Consider the following 12,622-nt stretch of genomic DNA (forward strand, 5'->3'; position numbering starts at 1 on the left):
TTCCTTTCTGGATTTATATAGGATAATTGTTAACTAGGATGGTAAATGAAAAAGGGATAGGACTGAGGAGGAATAGTGGAAAAATGAACTCATAGAGAAATTAAGGCATTAACAAAAATGACTTACAGGCACACTTTTCCCCCTTTCTCCTCACCTTGCAGGCCTTTTCTAGAGCTTACTCCAGAACAATACAAATTGAGGAAGAGTTTAGAGCAGGGGTCTTCAAACTTGGCCCTTTTATGACTTGTGCACTTCAACTCCCAGAATTCCTCAGCCAGGCACACTGGCTGAGGAATTCTGGGAGTTGAAGTCCACAAGTCATAAAAGGGCCAAGTTTGAAGACCCCTGGTTTAGAGCAAAGGTAGTATTAAATCCACAAATTTGTGAATCTATTTTGGGGGTGGGGAACAAAATGAAAACATTATAAATTGCAAAGTCAGGGGAAGAGTATTTGAAAATTCAGGGGGGGGGGGATTTTCAACCCCAACTCAATGTTCAAATAACCCAGGAGAAATGCCATTTCGGGATCAGATTCAGGAGGAGGTGAAGTGGGCAAGTCTGGCTCAATGCAACAGGCCATATGGATGGCCTGCCTAGGATAGCAGAACTCCTGGGGCTCCAGGCTCCATAGGAAAGTTCTCCTGCCCTAGACTCTAAAATGCAAAGGACAACTGTGGGTCTCTTTGTTCAGATTGCAATCCATTTATCTCTCATTCCAAACAAATGAATGGGCAAAACCTATATATTCACTGGTATGGAGGAGGGAAACGGAGATGGAATTGAATTACAAGAGTTGGAGATGGCCATTTAGGTAATTAAATCCAACCCCTTGCTCAATATGGGCATCCAGACTAAAGTATCCTTGACAGATGACTATTTAGCTGGAATGCTGGAAATAAATATTGAGGAAGAATACATCTCTTTGCCCCTCCTACTATATGTCTGTATGGGAGACAAAGAGAGAAACTATTTTTCTCCTTAAGTAGCAAAATGGCTTTTTCAGTCCTAAGAAGGGAACAGGTTTAGTGTCCAATGGAGGGATGAGGGGGAGGGAATGATATCTAAGAAAGGAATAATGGAGATGTCCATGTGAAACCCCCCACCAGTCCCCTCACAAATCTCCAAAAAGTCAGGAGAAAATGGTGATGCTGGTGAGAACAAATGCTAGGAGACTGACACGACCACGCACATATACAGAGACTCATTTTGTCCAGTGCAACTCTTTTTTTTCTTTTTAATAGATAAAAACAATGTTGTTTTAACAAACTCACAAATGACCAATTAAACCCATGGAGTGACAGCTACAGAAATTGAAGTCTTGGCACTTCACAACACTGGTTCAGCCTCCATTGGCTCTTCTACTGGTCTGGGAAGAAGGAAAAAGAAGGCAAAGAGATGCTGATTAATGGTCTTTCACTGGTACAGAGGTCAACAGAGCTATTGGTTGTGCTGTTGATCAAACAATGTTCAAGGGCTGTTCTAGTAGTAGTAGGGACACTACCAGTTGAAAGTCTTTGTTCTGGGTGGAGGAGAGGCCCAATGGCAGCCACTCCAACCTAGCCCCTTCCAGATGTGCTCTGACCACTAGTATATTCATCCTAGTTTCTGACAAATTAAGGACCAACAAACCACAACCTCAGTGATTTTAAGATGTATGAACTTTAACTCCCAGAATTCCCCAGCCAGCATACTGTTGTCCACACATCTTAATGTTACTGAGATTGTGAAACACTGAACTAAGGACAGTGAATTCTACTTCACAGGACTGTACAGAGAGGGGAAATCAACTCTATTAAGACATGTTTTATTTCAAGCCCTAATTTTGAGTTAGACCTTTTGGGCACCAGGGACCAGTTCTGTGGAGAGAGGTTTTTCTGCGGACTGGAGGGTGCGTGGTTTTGTGTGCTGCCTGCATCCCATGGATGGGGCTTTGCTTGTTTGTGCGGACCGGTTACTGGCATGCTGTGGACCGGTACTGGTCCACGGACTGGGGGTTGGGGACCCCTGAGTTAGACAACTCCTTTTTTCCCTGACCATATCTGTCTATGTTTTCTGGCACATCAGCAGAATCTGCCCTTTTAGTCTCTTTCTGAACTAGGACTATGTACTGTATGTCCTTAAAAGGCAGTGATGGTTTGGATCCTCCTCTTGAGAGGTGAACTTTTTTATCTTTTCATTTGACAAAACAAAGGTGATGGCACTAAGCTGCAGAAAGGCCTTTTGTTACTTTAGCTACAATAGAGCAATGACTTTTCTCAGAAAGCTAAAAGATAATAACAGATTAAACTTGCATGCTGCCTGACTCTCAATATCTGTGGGCAGCTCATAACTCATAACAATCAAACAAGTAAATTACAATAAAATCAATAAAACATAAAGATAAAATAAGGCAAGTGTGATGAGTGAAGGGTCTCACTCTCCCTTGCCAAAGGCCTGGCTGAAGAGCCAGGTCTTCTAAGCAACAGCACAGTGGGGACCACCTACAGCAGGTGCACCGGATAGCAATTCTTAGGTCAAGAGAAGTCAGAAAACATTTGGTTGATGCAAAGCAAGAAAAGACAAGCAGTGCTGTCTTCCTGATGAATCAGGGTGTGTAGATGTGATAATACCTGCACTCAAGAAACAGTGGCACACATGGTGCTGGGACAACTTGGTCAGACAGATTAGATCTCAGTCAAAACCCTCACAGACACTTGTCATCTTCCAAAACGAACCTACCGGATACCACAGTCTGCTTTTCCCTGTTCTGTGTCCACTGACAGTGATGCCATGGCACTGACTGTCTCTGCTTCTTCTGCCTCACCCTTCTGTGCCTCTAGCAAAGAGCAGCCGATAATTGCTGCAGAACTTTTCACCGAATTCCAGTGTTTGCCTGTGATAAAATTGCAAAGCGTTAGGCTAGAAATGCTAGTACTATGGTGGATTTTTGGAGCTGCTCCAGGACATCTACCTTTCTTCCTTTCTCAAACTCATCATATTGTCAATGAAACCACTAATGTAACACCTTAATTCTTTCTGATCAATGACCATAATAAAGTCTTTATATGGAACATCTGTTGGTATAATCATGCCTATAATCAGACTCTTGTTATAATCATGCTTCAGGAAATTAATTAAAATAAATGGCTAGCATTCCCAACATGTCCTGAGAAGGACTAGAAAGTTAGAATTAGCCAGTTAAGTGGAGTTTAGAGAAGAGAAATTTCAGGGGTGCTGTCTTCTAGCACCTAAATGTTGTTGGACAGGTCGCAGAAGAAACCTGGTGCATCAGAGGGCAGGACTAGGACAACAGGTAGAAAGTGCAGGCAAGAGGATTTGTGCTAAAATTTAGAAAAACATGTAAACTACTACCTCAGAAGGTAGTGGGTTTTCCTTCTCTAGTATTTTAAGCAAATACTGGAAGGCCATTTGTTTGGGCTACTGTAGCTGGTGATTCTAGAGGGCTGAACTGGGTGGCCTCTAAGGCATGTTTCAATCCTAAATTTTATGACTCTGAATCAGGAATCAAAATCCTGGTGCAACTAACCCCCCCCCCAACCCCATGTATGGTGAGATGTTGAAGTTATTTATTTTAGATCACCTGCAAATTTTGTAACATGAATTGTTTAAATAACATTAAACAAGATTATTTGTGGATGTTGCAGAACAGCCACTTGAGCTGAAATAAGTACTACTTCAACAAATCCCCCACAAATCCAATCTTTGTTTAAAAGTTTAAAGGTAGTTTTTTTAATAAACAAAAGTTAGGCTTTTGAATTGTATAATTTTTAAATTTTTAAATGTTTTAAATTTTTATAAAAGTATTTTTTCTAATTTTTGCATTAGTATATAATTTTTAATTTCCTAATTTTTAAATTTTTATATAAATTTAAACTTCTTTAAAAATTTAAATTTTTATATAAACTTTATAAGTTTCTCAAAAAAGAGAGGAAAAATAATTATTTGTTTAAATGTTTAATTACACTTTTAAAAACACATGAAAAACACACAGTCATTGAAAAAAAGGCCAACGCTGTTCTAGTTTGCAAACTATGTGCTATGTATGAATGCATACCTATGGAAGATCAAAGTTATATCTGTACCAAATGTAAAATAATTGAAACACTTGAAAAAAATTAAAGGTCTAGAACCTTTTCACAGATTGTACCACTTTTAGGACATGACAATATTTGAGTACTACCAGTGCTTAGAAAGGTGTCAAAAACTTGATGACTAAAAAAAAAAGGGGGGGGGGGATTTTGGGTTTTACTGATTAGATTGATTTGTTGTTCTAGAAATGGCTAGTTTATACTATTATGGAAAAGTAAAAAGTTGAGGTTCGATGTTAATGCTTCCTTCTACTGCAACAGGGGAAGTCAGAAATCAATGCCGGATGGCGGCGCAGGCTGCCCACAGCACTGGGCAGTGGAGGGCAAGTGCCCAGCCCGGCCCTCGAGCTCCCGGGCCACTGGGACCCCACAACCCAGCCCAGCCCCGCTTCCCCGAGGGGGCGCCTGGCTGCGCTTACCTCCTCCTTGAGGCTGCTGCTGCTGTGCTCACTCTCCTTGGCCAGGTTGCTCATGGTGGGTGCAGGAGGGCAAAATGCATGGGTCAGAGAGAGGCCCACTCCCTCTCCATGTGAGGAGACCTATCTTTGTAACCAAAGTATCCTCAGCAATAGGATGGGAGACCACCAGGAGAGGTCAGGAGGAGGGGGCAAGGGGATGGCGAAAGGGCAGCAAGGCTGCTGGTGGCCAAGTGCTAAGGCAGGACTTTCCTCAGAGCCTCCCTCCCTCTCATTATAATCTCCCTCCCTCCCTCCCTTCTTTTTCCCTTTTCTTCTTTTTCCTTCGCTCTTCATTCTTCTTCCTTCCCCTCTTTCCTTCTTTTTGTTTGTCTTTCCTCTTTCCCGTTCTCCTTTCCTGTCCCTTCTTGGATGCTCAAATGCAAAAGGGGAAACATTTCTTGATGCCTCCTTGCCTTGTGATCAAATGCCACTTTTGCTAGTAGTTTGTGGCCACTTAAAAGACCGAGAACAAACCAGGCTCAGTTTATCCCGTGCTTGCATTTAGTGGGGGCGTCCACAGACAACAGTACAGCAAAACTGTCAAAATGGTGGCTGTGATAGTTGGCCAGAGCTCCTCTCTTTTTTATGTGCAACAGCTTTAGTGTTTAGAAACAGAGGTAAGTTAGTTGCTTTTCTATTAATACATAATCCTTAAAAGGGCTCTTCTGTAGGGACCCTGCCATGGTCTAATTCCGACTGGAAATATAGCAAAGGAAAATATTTTTCCCCACTCTGCTTTGTCCTGTTTTCCCCACTGGAAATGGCTATTTGCAACATACAAGGAGGGGATGCTTTCCTAAGAGCTCACAATTCAAGAATACCAATGTTAACTTGGAATGCCAACAAAGTCCTGTCTGTGACAAAACAGAACACAAAATTGCTTTCTCCTTTGAGCCCAAGTCTCAATGGATCCAGGATTGAAGCAGAACTGCGTGAACTGGGGCATCTCCAACCAAGTTGCCTCTCCTTCTTTCCTCTTTCCCTCCCTCCCTCCTTCCCTTCCTCTCTCCTTCTCATTCCCATCTCCTTCCTTCCTTCCTTCCTTCCTTCCTTCCTTCCTTCCTTCCTTCCTTCCTTCCTTCCTTCCTTCCTTCCTTCCTTCCTTCCTTCCTTCCTTCCTTCCCTCCTTCTTTCCCTGCTTCATATTCCCATCTCCTTCCTTCTTTCCTCTCCTATTTTCCCTGCTTCTCATTTCCACCTCTTCCTTCCTTTTTCCCTCCCTCTGTCCCTCCCTCCTTCTCATTCCCATCTCCTTCCTTTTCCCTCCCTCCCTCCTTCTCATTCCCATCTCCTTCCTTCCTCCCTCCCTCCCTCCCCTCCTTCCTTCCTCCGTGCTCAGGAAGGGATGACAGGAGGGGGAGCTATCCCACACGGGCAGGGGCGGTCCTGGTGAAAGGGAAGCCTCGTGGGTATGAGGCTAGGTCAATGAGCGGGCCATGGAGGTGCTGGTGGCGGGTGTAGCGCTGATCTACAACCTGGTGGCGGCCATCAAAGCCAGAACGCGGTCAGTCTTAGATCCACAGGGCAGCCCTGGAGCCAGTGAGGGGCCGCCCCGCTGCCTCTGCCCCGCCCCCTGGGTGTACACACAGGAGGCGGCGAGTGGGCAAGCGCTGGCATCTTGGGGGAAACACTTCTCTTGCCTCTTTTCTTTCTGAGTGGTCAGCAGGGATGGTCAGCAGGGACGCCAGGCATTCACCGCCTCCTGTGTACATGCCCAGGAGGCAGGGGAGGGCGGGGCAGGAGCAGCCCCTCGCAGGCCCTTTCTTGCCAAAACCTTCCTTTATATCCTCTCCTCTCTACCCGCCTCCTCTTCTCTTCAGTGCACCTCCAGCTTCTGGAAGCGCCAATCAGCTGGAGCCCTGTTGTCGTGATTCTGTGCCAGCCTGTGTTCCCAACAGCTGAGTCTGGGGAATCTGAGAAGGAGGTGGAGGAGGCATTTGAAGGGCCATCAGGGTCAGAGGGAGGCTCTGATGAATTACAAGACTCACGGTTTGATGAAGAGCCTGGGCCCTCCAGTTGTGTTCCTGATGAAGCTCAGCTGTGTGGGGAGAATGAGTCAGAGTTGGAAGACTCACACCTGATGGACATGATGATTGATGCTCGTAGACGCCGGCAATTAGCGAGAGCAGATCAGCAGCAGTCAATACGACAACTCCAGGGGAGGAGAAGGCACTGAGAGGCAACGCCTTGGGACTGCTGTATAAAAAGGGAAGGTGTGGGCGGTGCTGGTTGCTGAAGGCAACCGTTGCAAAGTACTTCATGGGATCATGTTCTGTTAGTATTGCCGGTGACTACTTTTCTGTTTGCATCGTGTTTCGTGTGGACAATTTCCTCCATTTGGATTGTGTTTTGCTGCTTTTGTTTCTGGACTATTTGCCAGGTTGGTTACCCATATTAAAAGGGGTTTGTTTTGTTTTGAGTCTCCAGCCTATTTTCTCAACAGGGGTTTGGTCCTTGTGCCTTTAACAAGGACGGCTATAGGCTGGGATAGAACAGTTTGCCTTCAGCCTAACCCCCTACTATTATGGAGCAGCTACGTGCTGAGAATGCCCAGCTCTCCCAGCAGCTGGCTTTGTTATCTGCCCAAGTTGCTCAGCTATCTGCCCATATTCCTGCTGCTCCATCACCACCCAGGAGAAAATGCCAAGTTGCGAGGCCGGACAAATTTGATGGCAATCTGGACATGTTTCCTGTTTTCATGGGACAATGCCACCTGTATATCAGTGTGAGAGCGGCTGATTTCCCCACTGACTGGGATAAAGTGGGGTTTATGATAAGCCTGCTCTCTGGTTCTGCAGCTCGTTGGGGCACACCCCTGCTAGCCCAACCTAGTCCATTGATGGACAACTTTGTGGGGTTTTGTGATTACATGCGGATGATGTATGAGGACCCCATCAAGACCCAGACACCTACCAGACGTTTGAAAGCTCTGAGGCAGGGCCGACGCCCCCTGCAGGGCTATATCAGCGAATTTTGGCTGCTTAGCCAGGATTCAGCCTGGAATGAGGCTGTGCTCATGGACGCTTTCCAGGATGGATTGTCGGAGATGTTGGATGAGCTGGCCCGTGTTGATGTTTCCCCGGACCTTAATGGGCTCATTAATCTCTGTCTGCGGATCGACGCTCGGCTGCAGCAGTGAAGGAGTGACCGTGCCACCCCAGAAACCCGTACTGCCCCCGTTGTGCGTGAGACCCCGGTCCAGAGGGAGGAGCCAATGGAGTTAGGTGCTGCCAGACCTCGCCTATCGGTGGCAGAGATGAACAGGCGACGTTCGGGGGGGTTGTGTTTTTACTGTGGGGACCCTGGGCATTTGGCCGCTTTCTGCCCCAAGAAGCGACGAAGGGCGTCTGTGACTGAGCCTGTCCCGAGACTGCCATCTGCTCCCCTGTCGGGAAATGGCCCACACCCGACCTGAAAGGCATTTTGGGTCGGGCATCCCGCAACACCGAGCGACACCCTTCAGATGCTGCCCACGGACCCCCCAAAGCATCTGATATTGTAGGTGCGCCTGATTCTCCCTAGGTTGCCCAAGGGGATTCCCATCCATGTGTTGATTGACTCTGGGGCCACTATGAACTTTATGGATGCAGCATTTGTGGCTAAATGGGCGATTCCCCAATGCCCGGTGGATCCGCCGATGTTAGTGGAGACCATTGGTGGTCGAGTGCTCCTGTCTGGGCCAATTAAGGCCGCCACGCAACCGCTATGTATGGCCATCAGTTCACATGAGGAGGCCATCCAGTTCTATATCACATCAGCCCTGCATTTCCCCGTGGTCTTGGGACTGGTGTGGCTTCGGGCGCATGACCCACAGATTTATTGGTCACAGAACTTGGTCACCTTTCCAAGCTTACAGTGCGTGGACCACACCTGCCAAATCTGTGCCGGTCAGGTACAGGGGCCCATGGGGGTCTCCTTACCCTCCGAATTGGCGGATTATGCTGATGTTTTCAGCGAGACTGAGGTGGATCAATTGCCCCCGCACAGGCCCTATGACTGCCCCATTGACTTAGTCCCTGACGCGCCTCTCCCAGTGGGGCATTTGCATTCCATGTCGGACCCCAAGTTGGCCACATTGCAGGACCTTTTGGACAAGAATTTGGCTCGGGGTTTTATTCGGCCCTCGTCCTCGCCAGTGTCTGCACCCGTGCTCTTTGTCAAGACGAAGTCTGGTGAATTGCGGCTTTGCTGTGATTACAGGAAATTAAATGCCATCACGGTGCGCAACGGATACTCGCTGCCCCTCATCCCCGAACTCTTGGACCGGCTTCGTGAGGCAAAGATCTTCACAAAACTGGACTTGCGTGGAGCTTATAACCTTGTCAGAGTTCGGTCGGGTGATGAGTGGAAGACGGCGTTTGGTACTCGGTACGGGCACTTCGAGTACACGGTGTTGCCATTTGGCCTGACCAACGCCCCCGCCGTGTTTCAGCATTTTATGAATGACATTTTCCGGGACTTGTTAGATCAGTTTGTCGTGATTTACTTGGACGACATCCTGATCTACTCCCCGTCGCGAGAGGTGCACCAACAGCATCTCCGTCAAGTCCTGCAGCGGCTCCGAGAACATCGGCTGTACGCCAAACTAAAGAAGTGCCAGTTCTACCAGATGACTATCGAGTTCCTGGGTCACCGCATTTCTCCTGAGGGCATCGCCATGGAGCCGAGTAAGGTCGAGTCTCTGCAGAGTTGGCAACCCCCACGTCGTGTGAAGGATGTCCAGCGACTTCTTGGGTTCGCCAACTATTATCGGACTTTCATCCTCGGGTTTGCTACCATGATAGCCCCCCTTACTCGGCTCCTGCAGAAAAAGACTCGGTTTCAGTGGGACGCTCCAGAACAATGGGCTTTCCAGGCTTTAAAGGAAGCCTTCATGAAGGAGCCCATCCTGAAGCATCCTGACCCGCAACGGCTGTTTGTCGTGGAGGCGGATGCCTCCGACATTGCCATTGGGGCGGTGTTGCTCCAGGCGACGACGCCCGGCGGTGCCCTCTTCCCTTGCGCGTACTATTCACGGAAATTGAATCCGGCGGAGCGCAACTATACCATCTGGGAGAAGGAGCTATTGGCCATTAAAGTGGCATTCGAGGCCTGGAGGCATCATCTGGAAGGGGCGCGTCATCAAATCGAGGTCCGGACGGACCATAAGAATTTGGAGAGCCTGCAGACCGCTCGGAAATTGAACCAACGCCAGATCCGGTGGTCTCTCTTCTTTGCGAGGTTCAATTTCCGTGTGACGTACATACCCAGCGGTCACAACCAAAGAACGGATGCTCTGTCCAGGAAGCCCGAATATTCCTGAGCAGAAGACAAGCTTCTGCCCAGGACAGTGCTCCCTATCGAGTCTTTTGCTGCGGTGCGGGAGCCGATAGATGTACGGGCTCGGATTCGGGAGGCCCAGCAGCAGGATGGGTGGGTGGCTCAGTGAAAGGAGGAGGTGGGGCCCAATTCCCCATGGACAGTCACGGATGGACTCCTCCACTATCGTGATCGGCTCTATGTTCTTGGAGGGCCGCTCAGGGGACTCATCCTCAGCCAGTGTCACGACAATCCAGCGGCGGGACATTTTGGCCTGTTCAAGACCCTGAACTTGGTTTCCCATACCTTCTGGTGGCCCTGAGTCCGACACGACATCCAGGCCTACGTCTCATCCTGTATCCCATGTAGGCAGGCCAAGTCAGCGACAGGGGCCCCACCCGGGCTACTGCAGCCCTTGCCGACACCCAAAAGACCCTGGGGGGCTGTGTCCATGGACTTCCTGATGGACGTACCCCCGTCTTCTGGATTCACGATGGTGTTCGTGGTGGTGGACATGCTGACCAAGATGGCGCATTTCATCCCATGCCGTGGCTTGCTGTCTGCCCGCTTGCTGTCTCCTGAGGGCATCGCCATGGTCACATGTTCATCCAGCAGGTGTTCCGGCTGCATGGCCTTCCTGATAGGGTCGTGTCCGATAGAGGGGCCCAGTTCACAGCCCGTTTCTGGAAGGGGTTGATGCAGGCGTTGGATGTCAAGATCTGCCTCTCGTCCGCACATCATCCCCAAACTGACGGAGGGACTGAGAAGGTCATCAGGATCCTCGAGCAATATCTGCGCTGCTATGTCAATCAGCAGCAGAACAATTGGGTGGACTATCTGGCAGTGGCTGAGTTTGCGTTCAATAACTCACAGCACACCTCCATGCAGATGACACCATTCTTAGCCAACGTGGGATATCACCCTCGGTTTTTCCCTCTTTCCCCACTAGACTCACCGGTACCAACAGCGAACGACTACATGGCAGAGTTACAGGCGATCCATCGATTGGTGTGGTGACAGAGAAGGCCAAGGCTGACTACAAAAGGTTTGCTGATCGGTCGAGGCGGGATACGCCTCCACTAACGGTGGGAGATCGGGTATGTCTGTCCACCAGGAACCTACCGTCAACCCTGCCAGCCAAGAAATTAGACCACCGATATGTAGGACCGTTCCCAATCGAGGCTGTCATCAATCCAGTCACCTATCGCTTAACTCTGCCACGTTCCCTGCGGGTACATCCGTTCTTTCACCGTTCTCTGTTGGTCCCTGAGCAACCGGTGTGTCCACTTCGCCGAGCCGAACCTCCCCCACTGGAACAACGTGATGGAGACAGTACTCCCGAGTAGGAGGTTGCCAGCATTCGGGACTCCCGTTGGGTGAAAGGTCGCTTCCAGTACCTGATTGAATGGAAAGGCTACAGACCGGAGGAGTTCACCTGGGAGGATGTGACCACCGTTCATGCTCCTGCCTTGGTGACCACCTTTCATGACCAATTCCCATCCCAACCGCATCCGGATCGGCAGACCCGGGGGAAGGGCCCTGCGGTGTGGGATAGTGTCGTGATTCCGTGCCAGCCTGTGTTCCCAACAGCTGAGTCTGGGGAATCTGAGGAGGAGGTGGAGGAGGCATTTGAAGGGCCATCAGGGTCAGAGGGAGGCTCTGATGAATTACAAGACTCACGGTTTGATGAAGAGCCTGGGCCCTCCAGTTGTGTTCCTGATGAAGCTCAGCTGTGTGGGGAGAATGAGTCAGACTTGGAAGACTCACACCTGATGAACATGATGATTGATGCTCGTAGACGCTGGCAATTAGCGAGAGCAGATCAGCAGCAGTCAATACGACAACTCCAGGGGAGGAGAAGGCACTGAGAGGCAACGCCTTGGGACTGCTGTATAAAAAGGGAAGGTGTGGGCGGTGCTGGTTGCTGAAGGCAACCGTTTACAAAGTACTTCATGGGATCATGTTCTGTTAGTATTGCCAGTGACTACTTTTCTGTTTGCATCGTGTTTCGTGTGGACAATTTCCTCCATTTGGATTGTGTTTTGCTGCTTTTGTTTCTGGACTATTTGCCAGGTTGGTTACCCATATTAAAAGGGGTTTGTTTTGTTTTGAGTCTCCAGCCTATTTTCTCAACAGGGGTTTGGTCCTTGTGCCTTTAACAAGGACGGTTATAGGCTGTGATAGAACACCTGTGCTGATCCTGGGGCTACTGCTGAGCCCTGACAGCTCTGCACTCCAGCTCTCCCTCAGACTTGTGCGACGCTGCCGCTGCTTCAGCTCATTCCCCTTCCCCGCTACCACTTGTCTAGGAAGGTTGCGTACAACCTGCCAGTTGACAAAGTACCACCGTTGGTACGCATACCACCAGTTGAAAAGCTCTGGTCTAGAAGAAAAAGCAAAGGGTCTAGAAACAGGTCTAGTCACTCTGAGACTCAAACAACAAAATAAGATGTCATGTGTCTGATTAACGAAACACTTAAAAGGACTTTCAGGCATATTTTTATCCTAAAAGCATTTATTAAGGTTACAGAGATGTCAGTATGGCATGGTGGAAATGCTTAGATCTGAGATTCCTTTCTGTTGCACATACATTCCAGGCATTTTTCCCTCCCCTATTTTGGGGTCATGGTTCACATCTTCCAATTAACTTGGAAGATGTGATTTACTTCCGGTTTCTTTTTCCCGGGCTTTCCTTATTCTCCTCCCCTTTCACTGTTGCCTGATTTAACTATAAAAATACCAGACAGTTCTGCATATTGTCAAAGCAAGAATATACAG

At 48.7% G+C, this 12,622-nt stretch overlaps 1 protein-coding gene across 1 annotated transcript in view; it reads right to left on the bottom strand.

Moving 5' to 3' along the window:
* Positions 1 to 2,714: 2,714 nt before the first annotated feature.
* The window catches only part of LOC107288956 (histone deacetylase 5-like), a gene marked incomplete at its 5' end in the record, with an annotated part of 38,125 nt that continues 28,217 nt past the window's right edge, over positions 2,715 to 12,622 (bottom strand). The window contains one exon of the mRNA XM_015817636.1: positions 2,715 to 2,872. Coding sequence (XP_015673122.1) covers positions 2,715 to 2,872 — 158 coding nt within the window. The remainder of the gene's footprint in view (positions 2,873 to 12,622) is intronic.

The sequence above is a fragment of the Protobothrops mucrosquamatus genome, unplaced genomic scaffold (genome assembly GCF_001527695.2).
Source record: "Protobothrops mucrosquamatus isolate PMUCROS unplaced genomic scaffold, P.Mucros_1.0 scaffold609, whole genome shotgun sequence".
NCBI classification, from domain to species: domain Eukaryota; kingdom Metazoa; phylum Chordata; class Lepidosauria; order Squamata; family Viperidae; genus Protobothrops; species Protobothrops mucrosquamatus.